At 41.1% G+C, this 23217-nt stretch overlaps 2 protein-coding genes across 4 annotated transcripts; both read right to left on the reverse strand.

Moving 5' to 3' along the window:
• Nucleotides 1-687: 687 nt before the first annotated feature.
• LOC310954873 (uncharacterized protein) lies at nucleotides 688-12418 on the reverse strand. The gene is given in 17 exon segments (XM_083924561.1): nucleotides 688-789; nucleotides 1071-1209; nucleotides 1877-2012; nucleotides 2300-2560; nucleotides 3337-3556; nucleotides 3670-3757; nucleotides 3848-3989; nucleotides 4509-4610; nucleotides 6409-6433; nucleotides 8211-8337; nucleotides 9188-9315; nucleotides 9483-9748; nucleotides 9862-10081; nucleotides 10205-10290; nucleotides 10389-10571; nucleotides 10837-10938; nucleotides 12368-12418. Coding segments are annotated over 17 exon segments (2268 nt in total). The 5' UTR covers nucleotides 12386-12418; the 3' UTR covers nucleotides 688-764.
• Nucleotides 12419-15504: 3086 nt separating this feature from the next.
• On the reverse strand, nucleotides 15505-21604 carry LOC310954952 (alcohol dehydrogenase 1-like). Of its 3 annotated transcripts, none has more exons than XM_083924647.1 (9): nucleotides 21533-21604; nucleotides 19405-19506; nucleotides 18447-18588; nucleotides 18000-18087; nucleotides 17642-17837; nucleotides 17184-17444; nucleotides 16807-16939; nucleotides 16535-16673; nucleotides 15505-16377 (listed from the first exon to the last, which is right to left on the reverse strand). In XM_083924647.1, the coding sequence occupies exons 1-9, from the start codon at nucleotides 21548-21550 to the stop codon at nucleotides 16344-16346; spliced, it is 1113 nt and encodes a 370-aa protein (XP_083780773.1). In that variant the 5' UTR covers nucleotides 21551-21604; the 3' UTR covers nucleotides 15505-16343. The 3 variants fall into 3 exon arrangements, with proteins under 3 accessions (XP_083780773.1, XP_083780772.1, XP_083780774.1); XM_083924646.1 differs by having other exon boundaries at nucleotides 16807-16934; nucleotides 17170-17444; XM_083924648.1 differs by lacking the exons at nucleotides 15505-16377; nucleotides 16535-16673 and having other exon boundaries at nucleotides 16938-17066; nucleotides 17170-17444.
• Nucleotides 21605-23217: the final 1613 nt, after the last annotated feature.

Raw genomic sequence — 23217 nt, forward strand, 5'->3', positions numbered from 1 at the left:
TGTGCTTTGTAAAATAGTTTGCGGTTAATTAACCCCATCGAGCTGAAAGGCTCATGTCCTTTGAGCTGTCCATTTAAATATTACATTTCCTCGTTCATGTGCATTTCGCTTCTGGGTTCCAGCTATAGAGCATGAACTTAGCTGTTGGGAAACATGGCCGCCGACATGTTTTAGCCTAAGCGAGTCTGACATATATGAGTACAAGCTGTTGCAGTAATTTTCTCAAGTCCGCTCCTGTTTGAGTCAACATTCTGGAAATGAAAGTGCATCGCCCCAAGCTCAGGGAGACACTTGCATTTGTGAAAAGTTCTGAAACTGTCCGACTTAAACAGCTTTTAAGAGCCTGCTCACACTGTTATTCTCAGATCCTACAGGGAGAATAATCAAAGGATATTTCGAGAGTGTTTCAGCGGGCTAGTTTTACTTCATCTGCAGTGTCGTCAGCACGCTTCTCCACAACTCAATCACGCCTGCTATCAAAAAGAAAATCCTCGTTGATTAACAACCTTCTGACACTGATACCATTTGGTTGTTTGTGGCTGTGCTATCTTATTATTCCTTCAGTCTGCATCAAAGAAGGTTTCAGAATAATCTTGTTTTGGTTCCTCTGCTTTTCCTTCACACGGTGTTCTCTCTGAAATGTTGATCAAAGAGGCGTCTCACTGTATTGTTCAAATAAAACACACATGGAGTTAAAATATTATTTATTAATCTGAGCAGGGTAGACATGGAGTGAGACTGTGGTATTCCGTGCTCCTCTGCATCTAGAACTGAAGGACGACGCGAATGCTGAAAGATAAAAATTTGATTAGATAGTCTGTGTGTATGTGTTTTAAAGGCTTAGAATAGATTACTGACTGAAATAGTACTCCTGTTTAAAGAAAGACTTCCCATGGTGCAAATTATTCTGAAATCCTGTCTTGCATATCTCATGACATCTCAGCGTTGCCCTCAACAGAGGGCAGCAGTGACGCAAGTCTTAAGCAGGAGACACCCAGAGGGACGCTCGATCCATATGCACGTTATCATTGCAAACAACTTCAAAATGTGTCTGAAAACGTGAGGCTTACCATTTCCCAGCATGCATGAGATCAAAACCGTCAGTGATCTTCTCAAAGGGCAGAGTGTGAGTCACAAATTCATCCACTTTGAGCTTCTTGTTCATGTACTCCTCCACCAGTTTGGGAACGCTGTCGACGCTCTTGTATCCTGGGAAAAGTAGTGGTGCATGTTTCGTCAAGTGGTTGCACAAAATTTGAATGTTTTGTCTATACATGCAGGGGCACAATGCTGGGGGGGCTATGGACAGGGCAGAATACTGAATGTCATCCCGTCTTCTCACTTAACTTATGTGTCCACAATGTACAAGTGGGAATTTAACTTATTTTATCTTACTAAAGAGTGCTATTTTTTAAAATTTGTCTGTATGGATCACGTGTTTGGGCTTTCTGCCAGTTTTAGCACCTGTCCCTTTAAGACCCGCCTGTCTCTTTTTATAACTAAAAAAAAGACATAAAGGACGATATGGGAAAAAGCTTAAAAACAGGAATGATTGCTCCACACCTACGCATTTTTCCTCAGTACGAGCTCATGCTTGTATAACAGCCTGGCTTCACTCCAGGGTCACAAAGCACTTATTGTAGAGAATTAATGACAAGTTTGCTCTGAACGCTAAGTGCTCATTATGTGCCCTTGTATGAGAGCTGGGTTCAAACGTGGTAATGGACTGTCAGGTTTCAGTGTGGAATCTAAGTGGAGCCTGACACCCACTTTGAAAAAAAAAAGACAGTAATTTTCAAAAGCCGACAGCTCTCTAAGGCGCACTAACTGTAGGAACAGGGCTGCATATAAATGGTAACCCTAGGTTTGCAAAAACCTCCGAAAGCAGTGCCTCTCCAGGTACGTCCGGTCACAAGCTGGAAGGGTCTGGTGGAGATCTCTTGTCCGGCTGCTGCCACTCCGATGATTACACTGGTGCCCCATCCTTTATGGCAGGCCTCCAGGGCTGCCCTCTGCCACCGACAGACAATATCAAGACAGTATTACATCAGCCTGATCCAAACAGCACACGACCGCTAACGTAACCTCACCCTAATATGTTTGGACATTGCTCGGTTGTATTTATCATTCATTTATTCTTTATGTTTACCATATATCAGTCAGTTATTTGGTATTGTTAAGTGACTAAACCTTTAAAATCACCAAAGTCCCGCAATTTCAAAAGACGATTGACCAGCAGCTCCCATGTTCTTAGTAAGGGAGCTGGTCAATAATATGTGATCGTTACTTCCTCACTCACCATGATTGCCACGTTTCCTACACATTCAAAGGAGTAGTCCACACCTCCATCTGTCATCTCTACCAGGAGCTCTTGGATTGGCTTGCTGTGGTCCTTTGGGTTCACCACGTCTGTGGCACCAAACTCTCGGGCAGTTTTAAACTTATCAGGATTGAGATCGATTCCAATAATCCTGGCTGCCCCGGCTGCTTTACAGCCCATGATTGCTGCGAGGCCCAGCGCTCCCAGACCAAACACTGCACAGGTTGAGCCGGCTTCCACCTGCAGCGAGGGACAGGAGGGACATCTCAGCACATTGCTTTTTTCTTTTAATGAAATAGTACACAACAGGGAAGATAAGAATGATGTTGGATAGAATACTTTAAATTAATGCTACATAGTGATTGGAAAATGAGCCGTCACATTTTGCATGTGCTTGCTTTTTCAAGCTTCATCCTTCACTGGCCTCAGTTCAACTGTAGGTACATTCTGGCTCACAACCAATTAATGGACACATTAAATCCATATAACAAAATTATCTCAGCAGCTCTGTGAGGCTGTAGTGGGCACAGGGGGGCTTCGACCTAATTGCTAACATCAGCATGCTAATATGCTCACAATGGCAATGTAGCTAACATGCTGATGTTAAGGTATAATGTTTGCCATGTTCATCATCTTGGTTTGAATGTTAGCATGCTAGCATTACTGATTAAGCACTGAACACAAAGTACAGCTGAGGCCGATGGGAGTGTGGTTACTTTTGCAGGTATTTGGTCAGTTTTACATAATATTGAATTGTATGTATCTGTATACTATATACACATGTATATGAAACATCTCTTATGTGACGCAGCAGGCATGACTCCAATGTAAAACCATCCAAGTCAATAATTACACATTCAGAGCACATGCTGTGGAAGTCAGGTGATGTAGTATAACAAGCCTCAAACTTTGCTTAGGGTGGAGGTCTGGGTGGATGGTTGGGTCAAACATACGCCAGACTTTCACCCAGGAGACCTGTGGTTTGTGTCCCGTCCCATGTGAGGAGGCAGACTCACCTTTGCTGTGTTTAGAGCAGCTCCGTAACCAGTGGTGATCCCACAGCCAAGCAGACACACCTTGTCCAGAGGAGCCCTGTGGTCCACTTTAGCCAGGGAGATCTCAGCCACTACAGTGTACTCAGTGAATGTGCTACAGCCCATGAAGTGGAAGAGGCTCTTGCCTTTGCAGGAGAAACGACTCGTCCCATCTGGCATCAAGCCTTTGCCCTGAGTGAGCCTGAAGATCAAGACACAAGCGCAGATCTGACATCTGATCAGCTGCAAAAGGCATGATATTTATGCTAGAAGCTGATCTGCACAGTTGGACATGCTTTAAGACAGGACATTTACCTGATCTTTTGACACAAGTTGGTTTTGGGACTCTTACAGAACTTGCACTCTCTGCACTGTGGGATATACAAGGGAATGACTGTGTCCCCTAAAACAAAAGCAGCATACTATGTTTGAGCATTTACATTGAATGCAGCAGTCCTTAATTAAGAGAAGAGGAAAAGAAAAGAAGGAGAACCTGGTTGAAACTTGGTGACTCCCTCTCCGACGCTCTCCACAATGCCGGCTCCCTCATGGCCCAGCACTACGGGGAAAACCCCCTCAGGGTCGGAGCCACTCAGTGTGTAGGAGTCAGTGTGACAGATCCCTGTGGCTACAATCTGAAATAAAGGACTGTGATCTGATCCGTGATCATTCCATACATGCTTTTATCATGTGATACAGAATTTACTGTATCACTGATGAGTGAGAACTTATCACCGGTGTAAATATTGTATTAAATTAAAGAGCAGATCTTTATTGCTCACAGTAAACAGTTACAAGCAAACCTTAGAAAATAACTAATGGTACAAGTGTACTGTAGTGTTGGACTGTACATACGCAAAAAATGGGGAATAACTGATCATAGATAAGCCTTTAGGTGGAGCTGGTCAATACTATCTACTATATAGTAAGTAGGTACAGGTGTAGTAGCTTATCTGAGATGTCATTATGTTGTTATCAGAATATTTACAACTTTCTAGTTGCAGCATAACAGTGGTTTAACTATAGCCACGGATTTTATAGATATCAGTGGTAATAGTTAAATTATAATGTAAGAGGAGTTTGCAGCAACATATTTATCTTGCAGATATTTAGTAGATGAATGCCGGTAGAAAACACATGAGACCTGTTATTACCTTGAGGCGAACTTCGCCACCTTTAGGAGGTGCCACCTCCACCTCCTCTATCACCAGAGGTTTCCCAGCCTCCCATGCTACAGCAGCTTTGCACTGGATCACCTGCAACATAACATGGCATCCTCATGAATACAACTCTGTGAAAATGTAACCCTTTCAGTGCTATACTAGAAGCAGCCTTGATCTAAATGATGGAGGAAAACATTTTTTTACTGCACACAATAAACTGGAAAACTTTGACCTCTTAGATATCAGTGCAGCGTTTGACAGTGTATTATTCAATACTGTATGACAGGCTGAAAAAACTGGGCTGGGCTTTGTGGTCTGTCAGGCACAGTCCTTGATTGGTTCAAGTCCTATCTACAAGACAGGGAATACTTTGTTTCTAATGGCAGCATCTTATCTTGGTGATCTAACATGACATGGAGGTCCACAAGGCTCCATCCTCGGACCTCTACTTTTTAACCACAACATGCTCTCCTTCGGAAGAATCATACAAAACAATAACATTGATTCAAATTTATGTAACACTTCCACCAGCTGACTATGCTTCAATAGACCACTGCATTAATGCATTGACTAAAATTGCGGGATAAACCACAATCATCATCTTTGCCGCTAAAGTGGAGGCTCATCTTGACTAAAAGTCTGAAATCTTGGCGTAATTGTTGATAGTCACGATGGTAGGTTAGACTACTGTAATGATCTTTTCTCAGGTACCTGCTAGAAAGCAGCAGCTTTTTCTCATTCAGAATGCCGCTGCTAAAGTGATTTAGGCTGAACACATTACATCAGTTATCAGGTTAGTCATAGAAATTACTTCAAGTTACTTCTGGTGGTCTATAAATCTCTATATATAGCTTATGTTAAAAATACATCAGTGCCACAGGAGTCAAAGGACTCCTTCTGTTTACGGATCGCGTGTGGATATTCTCTGGCAGCACTTAGTTAATCTATCCCCGACTTTTATTTTGGCCACACACGTAATCAAACGCCTAAGGTTTTAAGCAGCCTGCAGCTTTCCCTAGATATTGCAGGGAAAGTTTACAGGGCACATACCCCATTGCTTGGGGTGTTTTAAATACATTTCTGGTCATACTTGTCACTATGAATGTCCAGGTCACTTAAGTCATCTGGAACCTGTCAGACAACAGTTCCCAGGGGCAGAACTTTGTGCTGCTGCTTTTAGTTAAATATGCCATCCACTGTTGGAACAAACTCCAAGGAGAACTGGAACTACTTTTAAAAATAGGATACATACTTTTATGTTCATGGCTGCTTTTTAACTGAAACTGTACTTTGTTTGATTTGCAGTGAAACTTCACTTTTCTCTGCCTTATATTTACTTTAAACTTTATTTGTTTGCCTGTTTTATACTCTTTTATTCTTTATGAAACTCCTTTATGTGAAAAGAAATTGTATGCACTTTTATTTATCCTGCCTATGTCTTAGAAGTCGTTGTCAAGCACCTTGAGCTGCCTCTGTGAATGAATTGTGCTATGTAAATAAACTTGCTTGCTTTTTTCCTCTTTGTGCAAATATGTTGCAACAACAGGAAGCCGCAAATAAAACTAGTCCCTCAAGAGAGACACAAAACTCCATTGACTTCTCTTTTGCCTATTACAGATTGTGCAACAGAGTGCAAGGGAGACTGCTTCTATTTTACAGTTGTTAAATTACAAGTTATTGTTCCAATGAATAGCAGATTCCACCCCTCCTTCCATTCCCCTCCTCTCGTATTGTTAATGTTCTCTCTGTTCCATAAACATGTGACTGAGCAGTGGAAAAGTACTGCCAATCCTAGAGGCAGAAAGGCTTGTAGAAAAGCTCAAATCCATTCAAACTTTTATAGAAATGCATTATTCTGATATCATTGCATGTGAGAAGTCAGCATTCCTACCTTCCCTGCTGTTGCCATCTTGTTTCACAACTGGACACTCACTCATGAGATTATGTAGGAGTGCCATATCAATGTTTAAACCAATCACAAAGAAGGGTCATGCCTGCGTGGGTTGTGTCACACTTCCTGCCGACGTTTCTTTCTGCAATGCTCATAACCTCCATACAATGGTTTAACAGATGAGCAAAGTGTTTCATGCATTTCATGTAAACTCAGTTTGTTTGTTTATAATAATTCTAAATTTAAGGGTGTGTAATTTAGTTTAACAGCTTCAGTTGACAATTAGGATCAAGAAATATAGTTTAAGATTTTTCATTAGTTGTGGATTAATGAAAATTAATCTAAAACTAATTGAACTCAAACTGAAAAAAATATTGGGGTGAAACCAATATTTATTTCAGTTTGAGTTCAATTAGATTTCAGCTTGGGTTAAGTCCTTGTAGTATAGTTTATTTTATGTATTTATTTAGTATTGTTTAATTCATCATTTAAAGGAAAACATTCACATGCATTTATTCAACCCCTACGAACATACACAAACTAAAAAAAAAGTCATAAACCATAACTTTTACACAATCATTTCAGATGATTTATTCCAGAAGTGGCATCCTATTCTATTCACTGATTGATTTTTTTTGATTAATTGATTGATTTACCCCCTAGTGTTTATATTAAATATAATAAGTCCAGGGGTTTCATTAACAGAAAGTTACATGGCTTAAAGTGAAGAATCAACAGTCTAGATAAAGTCACATTTGACTTGCAATAGCTTCTTTTGAAATGTTGACAATGGGTGGTTCAGCTGAAAATGAAGTTTATCTTTAATTTGTGATTCTGGTCTCAAAATCTAAGGAGGCCAAGAGCGGTTGCCTGGGTCCAGACCTCGGAATCTGCAAACATCTGATATCAGGCGAGAGTGGTCAAGGTTGTGATACTTCTTTACAAATGATCAGATTGCAAGATTAAATCAAGGCAATTACAGTAAATATACAGAAGTATGTAAACCTAAACAAGGGAATATACTTTTGTTTACCCAAAATAATGGTGAATAATTGGATCCAAACATGGCCAATCAGTTTCTGTGACTGTATTTTTTTCTCCACAGTACCATACATCAGCTGTTATTATATGTACTTACTGTATATGGTCTCATATCATTTCATTTAGCTGTTATTATGTGTACTTATATGGTCTTGGTATGGTAACATCTCGTTTACCTGCAATATCAAATCCTTTATTATAAATTCTTCAAGGAACGGGCAGAATCAGTGCTCAGGAACAAACCCCCGAGTCCATCCTAGCAGAATAATTTCAATGCTGTCTGCCGAGTTGAGCAAACACTGATATAATTAGTGTGAGTAATCCCAAACTATTTGACTGACAGTTTAAACATAGTTTAATAGAGCATTCAGAGACATGACAGGCAATGCTGTAGTCACGTAAATGCTGTGCTTTTGACATTCAACACAATAAAACCAGAACACAAACAAAGAAGCCACATAGCCCATCTGTTGGGATTATTTATTTGTCTCTATAAACTCCTGGCTTGTTTAGCTTTTGCTTATATGAACACTGCAGATCGTTCTCACAATCTGCATGTAATCCACTGAAGAGTGTTGAGTGTCGTGTATAGTGTTTGCCCAACACGGTGGTCTTATTGAGGAGAAACATTCATGACAATGCGGATGCTGTAGAAGAAGAGAAAAGAGAAATTAGCAGATTGACCTATATAAAAATAAAATATATAAGGTATATAAATATATATAGAAAGTATAGGAGTGTAAATCTACCATTGGCCGTGCCTCATCAGTTCAATGGCATCATTGATCTGTTCCAAAGTCATGTTGTGCGTGATGAACTCATCCAGCTTCACCTTCTTGTCCAGGTAGGCTTTGACCATTTGAGGCACGTCAAACCTACCCTTAAAGCCTGAGCCACAAAATCACAAAACAATGGTATTTCTAGCCTAACTAGCTAGACGATTGCAGAACATTAGCCCACCAGAATTACAAGGGAATCATTAGTCAGACTGCATAAAAGAAGTGGACATAGCTTCTGGGTCAGAAAAGTGAAGCCTTAAACCTGCATTATTTACTCAGTAAACATTTTCCGAAAGAGTTTATTGTCTAAATCGCTTGTTTAAAGTCTTCTTAAATACAGCCCAATGGCCCATTTAGAGTAAAAAAGATGATGACACAAGGTATGCTTTGGGGCATGGCTACCTTTTCATTAACAGGTTGCCGTTCAGGATAGAGGCTTAGCAGTATGTATTCATGGCACTGTGTAGGTGTGAATTTGTTTTTGGGTGTTGTATTAGGGTATTTTTATCCTAGGACTATGCCCCTTTCACTTGATGAAAGATAAGTTTAACATTTTTGTCACCTAAAACTATCTTATTCCATGTTCAACTGCACATTATGAAGCAAGCTTGTTAGCCTATTTTTAACCGACTGTAGCACGGTGCCGGCAAATGAAGCCCCCCTGGGAAAAGTCTGCCAAATGATGGGCATTGGCTGATTAGAAATCTGCAGTTTGCCACTTTTCCTTTCTTAAGCATTCAGCTTAGTAAAATAGTATTTACACTGACTCAGCGCTTCTCTCCAGCGCCACCTTCTTCTCTGAATATGGTCACCTCTAGCTCCAAACTGACAAGATGGTGACAGCTAAAATGCCAAACGCCTGGCTTCAAAATAGTAATCCACAAACATATGGGTGACGTCATGGTAGCCATGCCCACTTCTTTTATACTGTCTATGGTCAGTGGTCATATGTGTCCTACCTCCAAACAGGGAGCCCTTCCATGTGCGTCCAGCAATAAGCTGAAAGGGTCGGACAGCCATGTTGTGTAAGTCCGTCCAGCCAACAATCACACTGACACCCCAAGCTGGCATACAGGACTCCAAGGCACTGCGCGAGATGGAGAAACAGGAGCAAAGCAGTGGGCTTGTAACCAGAGGGATTTAAATCTTCCGAGCATCTGAGAATGTATTTGATTTCTCAGGAAATAATTTAAAATATAAGGAGCCTTCTTTAGCCAATTTACTTTACATCTTAATGCAAATGACTTAATCTACCTCACCATGACTCCTACATTCCCCACACATTCCAGGGAGAAGTCCACTCCTCCGTTGGTCATCTCAGACAGTACTTGGTCGATGGGTTTACTGTGATCTTTGGGGTTCACAAATTCGGTCGCGCCAAACACTTTGGCCTTCTCAAACTTCTCTGGATTGATGTCAACAGCGATAATCCTCTTTGCTCCTGCAGCCTTGCAGCCCATGACTGCAGCCAAACCCACAGCTCCCAGGCCAAACACAGCACATGTGGAGCCTGGTTCTACCTGGAGAACAAAAGACTTTGGTCAACATGACTATTTAGATTGGAAATCTTAATGCTTAAGACAGTAATAATCAATGGTATCGTCACAAAATATCTCATTTTTATCTGCAACACCTTAGCAGTATTAACTGCAGCTCCATATCCGGTGCAGACCCCACATCCAAGGAGACAGACTTTGTCCAGAGGGGCAGTGGGGTCGATCTTCGCCACAGCCATCTGGTTAACCACAGTGTACTCAGAGAAGGTGCTGGTTCCCGCAAACTGCAGCACCTTCTTCCTTTTACAGGTAAACCTGGAGTCCAGCGGTGACATCTCTTGGAGACGACCAATGGACCTGAACAAGATATTTATTATTTTATCTTTATCTTTTTTTCACACCTAAGACAAACAAAATTAAAAGTTGAGATGGGAGAGAAAATGCAATAGAAGGGAGGGTATGAGTGCTTGTTGAGCTCACCATGATTTCTCACAATGGTTTGTCTTTGGGCTCTTACAGAAGTGACATTCTCCACACTGGGAGTTGAAAGTAGGGATAACCTTGTCTCCTGAAGGACAAAGACAATATTGCCATGACAATTAATGAATTTAGGCCAACTTTTATAAATGTATAATATTAAAAAAACTATTGGCTTAATGGTACAGGATGTACAAAATGTTGTAAGTTGTACTATTACAAACTGACCTGGCTGATAATCAGTGACTCCAGGCCCAACGCTCTCTACGAGGCCGGCTGCCTCGTGTCCGAGGACTACTGGGAAGCCGTCTTTATGCATACCCTCCAAAAGGTGGTACAGGTCTGTGTGGCACAACGCTGTCGCCACAATCTGCACCGAATACAAGAACCAAAAAATGAAAACACAAAGACAATTAAAGCTTAGGATGACCAGCAAAAATGCTACATATTTTAACATTCTGATTTAGTGTAAATATCAAACATATCACTAAATGGACCTTATGAGTTGCACTTTTTACACTTTTGTGACTGCCAATGCGTGACAAAGAGAGGCTGTTCCAGAGAAGAGTGACAGAAACAAGCGTAGTGTTAAACACTGTGCGTACATGTGTGTTCTGACAATGGACGTCTCTCACCTTGATGCGGACCTCGTTGTCCTGGGGCGGGGCTACCTCAATCTCCTCCATCACCAAAGGCTTGTTGGGCTCCCAGGCCACTGCTGCCTTGCACTTGATGACCTACAGAGTAGTGACATCACAAACATTTACTTCATCTGAGGTACGGCAAATACTTCTGGGGACTATTGCCATGAGGGGCGGCACAGTGGGGAGGTGGCTAGCACTGTCGCCTCACAGCAAGAAGTTTAAGTTGAACCTCCGTGTGGAGTTTGCATGTTCTCCCCGTGTCTGCGTGGGTTTTCTACGGCTTCCTCCCACAGTCCAAAGACGTGCGCGTGTTGGGTTGATTAATGACTCTAAATTGCCCGTAGATGTGATTGTGAATGGTTGTCTGTCTCTGTTCGTCTCTATGTGCCCTGTGATAGACTGGCGTCCTGTCCAGGGTGTACCCGACCTCACACTCAATGTCAGCTGGGATCGGCCCGAGCCCGCCCGTGACCCCGATAGGGACAAGCGGTTGAAGATGAATGAATGACTGTTGCCACGACCCTTTGTTGGTCGTTATTCTTATTCTTGAACTTAATCAGCATGAACCAGTATACAATCCTGTGTGCTATATTTCAAGTCAAATACTCATCTAGAGGCCAATTTCAGTGTAAACTCAACACATTGTAATTAAAGTATCCTATCCAGCAAACAGGTTTCCCAGTTAGTGGTTTGAACATCTGACAGCTGCTCCTCCAAAAGCACACATCGCAGGAAACGATAATCAGTTATGTGACAAACACGAGTTTTAAAGTGAGTTTTGAGATTTAAAAAGCTGCTATAGTCTTGTTCTCAGTTCTTCGAGTTTCTACCCAAATTGAGCAGCGGTTGGACAGAATAAATGAATGTAGGGTTAGCAGATCAGTTGTCTCAAACTTTATCTCAAGTGGTTTGCCTTGATTTCCCGTGCATTCCTTTAACCCACTGTGGAGGGATCCTTTCCATCTTTTTTTCTCTTTGGCTCCCTTCAGCTTTGCATCAACAGTTACACAGAATGGACTGGATAGTTTCAAACGTTGTGCCAAGTCAAACAGAGGTATTTCACTTAGGAAGAGAGACGGAGACAAAGACAGGGTATTTTAAGGATAAACTACTCATACATAACTTTGGAAATTCTATTGCATTCAAATGAGGATTTTTAACTTTGTTTAGGTAAAGGACTTCATGTCACCGTATGTCTGTAGTCGTGCTTCGCCACAGCATGTCTGAGATTAGATACACAGTAAAATACGGCACAGCAAACCCCTGAACTTTGTATTATACCAAACCCTAATCCAGCCACCTCACACCCAAACCTGAGGAGCGTAGAGCATTCTCAAATGTAAATGAGATTAATGTGACGTTGTTACATTTCTTTTCTGATGTTTGATCCATTCATTTTTAAGTTTGTATACATATAAAAGGTGTGTCACGTAACAAAAGAAAAATATTAATGCACATTTTGCAAAAAAAACAAATAAAAACACATATGCAAATGAGTTGCAACGTGTTAGATTATACTTACTTTACCAGCTGTGGCCATTTGTGCTGCAAAGATGAGAGTGAACAGGTGAGAGAGGTGTTAAGAGAGGAGTGAAGCTGCCGAACAGGAATGGAGAGGAGAAAACAAGAGATACTAGATTTATACTGTGATGGTGTAGAAAACTTCTGGCAGACATTCAGATGGGAAGGGGCTTCTCTGTGGCCTTAGATTTAGACCACACTTGGTTTACATTAGCTGTGAAAAAATATCTACTTTTATAAACCTCTGCAGCCATGTTATCAGATCCTTGAGGAACAGATGTGGAGTCTGTATGGAATAAACATGCAGCTATTCATGACTTTTGGACTTGCATACCAGAAAGTGCCATAATTGTGTGCAATAATAATTCAATGAGCAAAAATGATAACTCAGACACACACACACACACACACACACACACAATTAGAGAATATATTATAAAGACGTGATTTATAATTAAATATTGGGATTTTTTTAGTAATCAGAATTTGATAGAATATCCGCTGTAGCTATGCCCCTGCTGTACTAGCATTTTTTTTAAATAACCAAGGCACTGCAACAAAAACATTTATTTTGTGAAAAAAAAAAACATGAGTAAACACATGAGAACACTTTCAGATCCCTCCCAGTTATTGGTGTTAATCTGGAACCTGGTGACAATTTACTAAATTGTTGGACACACCCTATTTATCTGGCAGCACTCCTGGTTACTTTGCAGGGGGCGTTGTTGGGCTTAAACATTGTAGTAAAATGTACATATTTTAAGTGTGACTGTTTTTCTTATAATTATCAATATGTTTATGGACCTACATCTATCAATTAAGTATTATTCTGATACATTTCTGACACAACTTGTACAATTTGGCACATAAAATCCTGCCTAATACCTCTCATGGTATCTCAGCTTTGTCCTCGACAGAGGTCATCAGTGGCATAGAAGACAAACAAAACCTTTAGTATTCATGAGATGTCTCTAAGGGTGGAGGGCTGAGTCACAGATTCATCCACTCTCAGCTTCTTGTTCATGTATCCTTCATGTCCTCCACCGGTTGGGGAAGGCTGTTGCCATGTGTGTGTGTGTGTGTGTGTGTATGGGGGGGTTCCATTACAGCAGGTTTTTGCCTTCGACAAGTCCCCAACAGTCAATCATACACACTTTAGCAGTGTAATGTGCTCTAGATAATGAAATCCCCCAAATCTTTGCAATTTTAGATTGAGAAACATTATTCTTAAATTGTTGCAATATTTGGTGGTGCTATCTTCCACAGAGTGGTGAACCAGGACCAGGGGTTATAGGTTGGGAAACTAACAAAATACTGCACAATAACACAAATGGGGTTTCGAAAAGGTAACTGGAGAATAAATACACAGTCAACCACTGATTAAAAATGACAAAAATTAAAGAATTTGACCCAGGTACAAAAAAATAAGGCGGGGTCATTGGACAGGGGGAACAAAAATGGCCAAACTAATAACACACACACTCAAACACAGCACACGGACTGCCGGTATTGACTCTCCGCACATATGCCACACACTGAGCAGGGCTCAGCAACTCCCTTTTATACCTACTCTGACTGATTGCAGTCAGCTGAAGGAGCTCAGATCACCACAGATGCACTCTCAGCTCCTGATCACCTGTGATCAAGATCCCAATCATGTTACTAACCTGTTGCTAGTTAACCTTATTGACTGTGAGATGTTCCACAACGTGTTTTCTTTTAGCATTTCACAACTTTTTCAGTCTTTTGTTGCCATTGTTGCAACTTCTTTGAAATGTGTTCCGGCATCAGATTCAGGCGGGGATTTCGCTTTCCAAAAAAACAATGAATCTCGATTATTAATTTGATATGTTGTCTTTGTGCTATGATTAATTAAATATGTTTTGCAAATAATCACATCATTTTTCTATTTACATTTTACCCGCGGTCCCAACTTTTTTAGAAATGGGTTTGTACAAACTATGTTAAAACAAAGATGGGACAGCAAGAGTACTGCTCAGCAGCAATACATTAAGTGCAACCAGATGGTGATATCCTAAGGATTACACTAGTGTGTTACGTAATGGTTATGTATTATCCCGGTTTGAACCCAGATAAGTCCAAAGACAAGCAGGTTATATGAGTTCACATTTAACTGTGATCAAAAACCTTGGTAAGTCAGTGAGAACGAAAGGCTGTAAAGTGATAGGGAAGTGAGATCAAAGCCTCATTTATAAAACTGTGCGTAGGATTCACCTCAAAGGTGGCATGCGGACAAAACATGGGACCTGTCTGCGCATAAAAGTATTGGGATTTATCAGACAGTGCGCACTCACGTCCTACGCAAGTTTCCTTTTATGAATCACATTCAACTCTTAATGTGGCGCAGCTTTTGCGGCTTCATGTCACGCCCATAGATGGCTAGAAATGCTGTAGTCAATGAAACGCCCAAGATTAATATTCATTCATACTGACATCATGACACAAACACAGAGAGGAAAAAAAAAAAAGACATAAAAAGCAATGTGAAGTTTATGTTTTTGTTGGCGAGCTGGAAAAAAGGAAAACATGTTGTTTGGAGGGCACAGTGTGGACATTACTAATGACTGAACGGCCGTAGAGTGGCAATATGATGGGGATACAGTTAATGTTTTTGAATTTGAATATACGATCCTACATTGCTGTTTTTTTGCACTGCAGAGAGAATCAAACAAACAGCTGTTTGTGTATTAACTGTAAGAATGTTTTTTGTGTATTCTTTATATGATTAATGAGAGGGATTATTCGATTTGTTTTACACCATGGTCTCAGTTTCACACTTTCTCGTGTCTCGTGTTTCAGCCTTCTGCTGTCGGTGCCGCCGTTTCTCATTCCTCCCCTTTGTTTGCGTACGCCCGGGTCAGAGTGTGCTTGGAGGGCTGCACATTTTCCCATGAAATTTGCTTTCTATAAATCTCAAAGTCTGCTTAGAAAGTGGCATGCGCCCTGTTCTGTGCGTCCCTTTATAAATGAGGTGAGCTGAGTGGATAAACGACAAGGAGTTGGCTGTAAACAACAATAAAGACACAAGGCAAGTTTGGCACATTGATGTAAATTTTGAAATAAATCAGACAATGCATAGGCTTTGAAACCCCAAGTTAACAAAAACCCTTTATTCAAAATTGCACGGTACATAGCATGAAGGCGAACCATGATAAAGCTCCCGTTTAGATGCTAGTTAAGACCTGCTAGACGTGGACATGTCAGGCAAAGCTGTATTTTTGTGTGCTAATGTTGTTAATTAATCCTCATTTTCAGGACACTTTCCTGTCGGAAATTTTTTTAAAGTGTAGTTTGGTGGTGATTTCTGTCAGTAGAAAGTGCTACTAACACATTTTTTATTACCCCACATTTCACTGCTAACTTAATAATGATAATGTTGCTGATGTTAATTTCATTCATCACATTGCTGTTGTAACACGTTTGTGTCATTTTTGGTTTAGAAGTCACAGTTTAAAAGTGCAGCTATACTCTTTTATGGTCTGTTTGTTGAATGGCACAGGTCTAGCCGGTGTTAACTAGCATTGCTCTGCCTCTTCTTCCACTCCTTTTCGTCTGCTGCAGACCGCTGATTGAATATGCAGGTATGTTATTATGTTATCTTTGGACATATTGTGTGCCGGTGCTGATTGGACATTTTGTGTGCCGGTGCTGCAGGTTTGTTTTTTTTCAATCCATGACATATTTCCGTTAAGAGTGCTGCTGCATTATTTTGAACGTAGATTCTTGCTTGACTGCTTGAGGTTAGGCATTGACCCCGAACCTTAAGAGGTTAAGGTCAGCCTGCTCATACCGATTGCAGCAGCTGCAGCAAATCTGGCCTATTGAATATCTGTATTTTCTCACAAGACCTCATGATTATATGGATTGTATTATTATGTATATTATGCTTAGATTTTGTATAGTCGTGGTGATTTATTGTATTACTTTGAGGTCATTGAAAGCATAGCACAGTTGTATTATTGTGGAGAAACATTCATGACTGTCCGGATGCTGTGGAACAAGAGAAAAGAGAAATTATGAGATTACTTTATCCAAGTTGTTGTTGTTGTTGTTGTTGAATCATGAATGGTCACTTTTTTTTTTTTTGCTGGGCTGGCTATCAACTATTATATGTCTTATTGGTACAATGTGTAAAGTGTAAATCTACCATTTGCCGTGCTTCATCAGTTCAATGGCATCATTGATCTGGTCCAAAGTCATGTTGTGAGTGATGAACTCATCCACCTTCACCTTCTTATCCAGGTAGGCTTTAACCATCTGAGGCACGCCAAACCTGCCCTTAAAGCCTAAGCCACAAAATCACAAAACAAGACTATAATCTTATCCAGAAAATGAAATAGACAATTGCAGAACATTAGCCCACAGCCATTTAATTACCAGAGAATGTTTAGTCAGTAGTGGTGGTTATATTTGTCTCACCTCCAAACAGGGAGCCCTTCCATGTGCGTCCAGCGATAAGCTGAATGGGTCGGACAGCAACGTCTTCTACGTCAGTCCAGCCAACAATCACACTGACACCCAAACCTGGCATACAGGACTCCAAGGCACTGCGCTAAATGAAGGAACAGCACTAAGTAAGTGGGCTTGGAACCAAAGGGATGCTGGTCCAAATCTCTGGACTAGCTGAGAAAATGTGGGCTGGGTAACTTGAGTGACAATCATCTCTTCTCCGATAAGTACTGCTGGACAAAAGCAAGTGAGGTCAGTTGACTTTGATTAAAATATATTTATTGTTTCAATATTTAGGTCACACCTCCTAATTGTATTCTTGAAGTAGCTTACCTAAATCTTCTTACCATGACTCCCACATTCCCCACACATTCCAGGGAGAAGTCCACTCCTCCGTTGGTCATCTCAGACAGTACTTGGTTGATGGGTTTACTGTGATCTTTGGGGTTCACAAATTCAGTCGCGCCAAACACTTTGGCCTTCTCAAACTTCTCTGGATTGATGTCAACAGCGATAATCCTCTTTGCTCCTGCAGCCTTGCAGCCCATGACTGCCGCCAAACCCACAGCTCCCAGGCCAAACACAGCACACGTGGAGCCTGGTTCTACCTGAAGATCAAAAGACTTTGGTCAACATGGCTATTTCGATTGGATGCCTTAAAACACTTGTCTCTTAATACTGTAGTGTCAAAGGCAAATTCAGTCTGATGTTTAACATGATGAGTGATATTGGGGGAATTCATTACAGTAGCTCTTAGCTTTAAGCATCACATGTTGAACTTTCCCCAACAGTCAACTGTACACACCTTAGCAGTATTAACTGCAGCTCCATATCCTGTGCAGACCCCACATCCAAGGAGACAGACTTTGTCCAGAGGGGCAGCGGGGTCGATCTTCGCCACAGCCATCTGGTTAACCACAGTGTACTCAGAGAAGGTGCTAGTCCCTGTAAACTGCCGCACCTTCTTCCCTTTACAGGTAAACCTGGACTCATGCCTGTCCCTAGATGGTGCAAGGAATATTTATAAAAAATAAAAAAGATAATCCTTTGGTGTACAAATCCTGAAAACAATTTTGCGTAATAGGGTATAAAATGTTTACGCTGGATGAACACCTAAGACCAATTAATTGAAAAGTTGAGAATTGAGTGTTTATTGAGCTCACCATGCTTTCTCACACTGGTTTGTCTTTGGGCTCTTACAGAAGTGACATTCTCCACACTGGGGGATGAAAATAGGGATAACCTTGTCTCCTGAAAGACAAAAACAATGTTGCCTTGTGACAGTCACATTTATCTTAGGCCAATTTGAATATGCTGTAAAAAGAAATATTGGCTGAATGGCAGAGATTGGAGTAAATCATTGACACACTTCCACTAATACCCCAAGCATTTCTGTTAATGTATTGATTTAAAGTAACAAGTAACAACTTTTTAATAGTGAGCTTTAGAGGTTTTGGTTAAAAGGCCCAAGTGTGTTTAATGTATTTCTGAACTTTGTACATAGCCAAGTAAGCTGTTTCAGGTCTTTACACTCGTGCCAACTCCATGCTCAACAAACGACATGATACACACCAATCTTCTCATTTCATGTTGTACCATTACAAACTGACCTGGCTGATATTCAGTGACTCCAGGCCCGACGCTCTCAACGATGCCAGCCGCCTCATGTCCAAGGACTGTTGGGAAATTTTCTTCTTTAACATTCTCAAAAAGGTAGTGCAGGTCCGTGTGGCACACCGCAGTCGCCACAATCTGTACCAAAAACAGTAAAACAATGAAAACAGGAAGACAAGTAAGGGAAAAAGCTTGACAGACAGGTTCAGCATTGCTAGCAACAATTGCACATCTTATTTACACCTCAAATTAGTATACCAAACATTGTATGTCCTCTCCGGGAACCATAACCTTATTGTAGTGGAGAGGTTTGTGTGTCCCTGTGAACCTGAGGGCTGTGTTGCCTGGAGCCTGGTGCTCCTGGTAGGGTCTCCCATGGCAGAGTGGTCTCAGATGATGGGCCGGACTAAGAATGGTTGACAGCAGTTCAGAGTATTCGGCCTTCTTGGAGACCCTGAATGGAGTCCTGCATGGGGCTCCTGGACGCCTCCCTAGGTAGGTGTTCCTGGCACGTCCAGCCGAGAGGAGGCCCAGGAAGACCCAGGACTAGGTGGAGAGATTATATCTCCACACTGGCCCGGGAACACCTCGAGATCCCCCAGTTAGAGCTGGTTAATGTGGCCCGGGAAAGGGAAGTTTGGGGTCCCCTGCTAGAGCTGCTGCCCCCACAACCCCGACTCCGGATAAGCGGTCGAAGATAAGTGATGAGTGAACATTGTATGTGCTGTAGATTTTTTTCGGCTGACCAAGCACAGCCTTTGTTGCTGTAATTGGTTGTCACATTTAATGGCTCTGATTAGTTGTAGGACTATCGAATTGCATGCAGAGGAATTTTTTCTATTCCGCTAGCACCCCATGGAAATCCAAAAGGATCTTAGGGTGCACAGAGTCATACGCATTTGTGATTAAAACCTGGTCTGTGTGTTTACATGTGTGTGATTTGATGTCTCTCACCTTGATGCGGACCTCGCTGTCCTGGGGCGGGGCTACCTCAATCTCCTCGATCACCAAAGGCTTGTTGGGCTCCCAGGCCACTGCTGCCTTGCATTTGATGACCTACAGACAAGGCAGTGACACCACAAACATTTACTTCATCTGAGGTATGACAAATACTTCTGCGGACTGTTAGAAATGGTTCTCGAAAAATTGCCATAGTGCAACAACCCTTTCTTGGATGCTCTTGTTATATTTTGTTTGAGTGTGGGAGTTACCAAAGTAGAAAAACATGTAGACCTATGGAGTTGAAAACAATTTTTGTGTTGGAGAATTATTTTTGGTACGTTACACGGGGAAATCCGATTTTCACTCTATTATTGTTATTCATGTTACACACCCACAGGCTCCAAATACACAAACATGCACAGACAGGACCTATATACATGCAATTAATAGAGAGATGATAGAGCGAGGGGGCTGCCTGTGACCAGCACCCCGAGCAGTTGGGGGTTTGGTGCTTTGCTCAACAGCACCTCGGCAGTGCCCAGGAGATGAACTGACACCTCTCCAGCCACCAGTCCACGCTCTATTCATGGTCCACACAGGGGAACAAACCAGCAACCCTCCGGCTCCCAGCCAAGTCACCTATGGACGGAGCCACTGCCACCCCATACTGCCGCTCCAACTAACGTTACCTTAGTTCTAATAATGTTTTAACAAACACATTTTTTTCTAATATTCAAGAACATTTTAAGGATGTTGTTTCATTTCCTGAAATGTCCTATAAAGTTGCTAACTGAAAACATAAGGTTGTAACTGTAACATTCTGAGGATGTTTTAATTGAGGTAACATTCTGAAAGCAATATTCTGAAAATGTTTTGATGATGTTATTGAGATATTGACATACCATCACACAGTCTAAACCTTCCAGGACTGTAGGCAGCTGGTCTTAAGGCTCTGCCCAGACAACCCAACAAACCCTGGGCAGCCTCAAGACTGCAACACCAACCCAATCCAACCATACTATATTATCAATCAACAAAAAGAACACTATACTATAACTAAACTTTATCTTGATGCCATAGTTTATTGCATGTGCATATTTTAATTATCATAGTTTTGATCTTTTTCCGCATCAGGGAAGTCTCAGGTTGCATGCTAACAGTCTTGTGTGAAAGGAGTCAAGTGTTTCCCTTGTTAGTTGTTTAGCTTATCGGAATTTGTAAGTCTCAGGATATTTCTATTTTCAGGGAAAATTACTCACCCAGTTTGATTTTTGCGCATCACTAGTTTGTTTTTGTTTTTATCAGAAAATGTAATAGTTCTTTGTTGCATTTTAAATATGAGGAGATAATGGCTGAGTCAAAGCTAAATTCAGCCAGGATAACTGAAAACTGAATATCACGGCTTAATCCGCCATGCATTGTGAAACAGCTCTCTGGTAAATTCAGGAAATTGTGTGTATGTTGTTGTGTTGATGGAGCAGCTACAATGTTAGCAAAGCCCTGATTGATCAAACATTCAGAAATCAAACATTGTAAAAGTTGATTGCTTATTGTCTTGCGGAAAGACCTGAGAAAGTACAAATAGTCATCATGATGTTGTTATTTCGGCTTACTTTTTATATGTTTATTGCAATTTCAATCACAGCAACAAAAAAAAAGTACGGACAGTTGGATCAATCCAAACTCCGCTCTCTGCACACATATTTTAACAAAGAATGTTTAAACGAATATTCACCTTGCGGGTGTTGTGAACCCAACATAAAAGGCAACATACGAGAACCAGCATATAATGTTGCAATTTCTTATGTTAAAATTTAAGTCACAGTCTTCTAGTGGCCCATTTCAATGTTATATTGAATGACTGCCACAATCATATCAAGCCAACAAATTGTTTCACATCCTCCCTACATCATGAAAAACAAGGGTTCCCTATATGTATGTATGTAGGCCTACATGTTACATACTGAACAACCTGTTTACATAACAGTTTTTACATTTTATTCACTAGCATGAATGATTAGATTACTCAAGTAAACCATGAGTAAATCCGTTGTTGTTCATATTTGCAAAAAACAAATAAAACACACAAACATATAAAGCACAAAAAAAACAAATAAATGAGTGCCCACATATTACTTGCCTTACCAGCTGTGGCCATTTTTGCTTCAAAGAGAAGAGTTAACAAGCAGAAGGGGTGTAGAGAGAGGCGTGCAGCTTGAGCAGAGTGGGGAAAACTTTGGAACGGAGATTTATATATTGAGGAAGTATTCACATGTTTGATATGCAGATAGGCAGGGAGGGATTTAACAGCAAATGAACATTATCCAAATCTGGGCAACAAATTTTACGGATGTCTGCTCTGATTGCTTGTAAGTCTATCCAGTTGCTTCCAGAGGAATTTTGCTCTGCACCGTTAATAACGTCTTTTAGAAATCGAAAATTACCTGAAGTATACCAGACTAATACATTTCCACACTAGTTATAGCTGACTTTCAAACTAGATAATACAAGAAAGCAAAGCTCAGTGTGAAACTGTCACAACAAGAGAAATACAGTAAGGTTAAAGGAACTGTACGCAACATACTGAAATAAACTGGGCTAGGATTGCCTCCACACAGCTCTCACAGACCCCCATCATGTCAAGTATCAACGCACGCACAGCTGGACCAGCTATCACAGCAGGGAGGGAAAGTGACTTCATCAATCTACATAGCAAATATTTTTTTGCTGCTGTATTCATGTTCTTAATGTGGAGTATAGCCCCTTTTATTTATTCCAGCAGTTTTATTTGACTTTTTTTTCCCAGCATTCTGAATTGCCTTAGTGTTTGAAAGGTGCTTTCATGTGAACCTGCTTTGTGTCTGTTCTGTTCACTCCATTCAACTCCTGCTCATTCAGTCTCTCAGCCCCTCTGTTCCGATATGCAGTAATCTCTCCCGCTCACACTTTCCCTTATCACTATCCAGCCTTCTCCTTAACTGACCTGTTTTTCATCAGGAGTAAATATGAACTTTAAGTTTACGTGCTTGGCTCTGGGTGCCTGGATATCTACTGAGCCAGTACACCGAAGTACAATTATACCAAACAAACATCAAAGAACAAACTATATTACAGTGCTTAAGTAAGGTGAGCTGATCATATCTTGTGAATGATTAGCTGTTGTTGTTCAAAGTCTGTGTTGAGTAGCAGGCTGCTGTCTGGCTCCGAAGGATGAGATTTCTGCTTTATGCCAGATTTGATTGGCTATATTGAAATAAGATCTTCATCTATGACTACCTAATGGTCAAATGAATGCATGAATGCATAGCTAGTATAATGGTACCAACACATAACAAAGGAGTACACAGGGCACAATTACAGAGCAGATATGTATATAGCAGACCAAAACAAATGTGATAATAGCTGGACTCTAATGTCCCTTGATTGACAGTTAGCCACTGGCCCTCATTTCACCTCGGAGGCTAGTTTTCAGGATTAGCATGTGAACTCCGTCATCTTGACCTGGACTGTGGTCATTCTTGTGGTGGTGTTTCCATAAGTGACAAGATGGTTTGCTCTTCAATCCACTGTACCAGCAGATGGTTTAGGAACACACTGTGCTAATGCTAGCTCTATTATGCTAATTGAATAGCCGCACTTGCACCATGCCTTGCAATATAACGTTCAACAACGATCGATGGCACACGTGTGTTGTTAGTCTAGCTCCCAGATGGTGGTGCTAATGTGGCTAATTCAGTAAACAACACCTAGACGGACGTATCTCCCTCCCCCCAAACGTCACATCAATGCCCTTTTTTGGTAAGAGGAAATGAGGAGGAGTCAAAG

This window comes from Echiichthys vipera, assembly GCF_963691815.1.
Source record: "Echiichthys vipera genome assembly, chromosome: 12".
Classification (NCBI taxonomy): Eukaryota; Metazoa; Chordata; class Actinopteri; order Perciformes; family Trachinidae; genus Echiichthys; species Echiichthys vipera.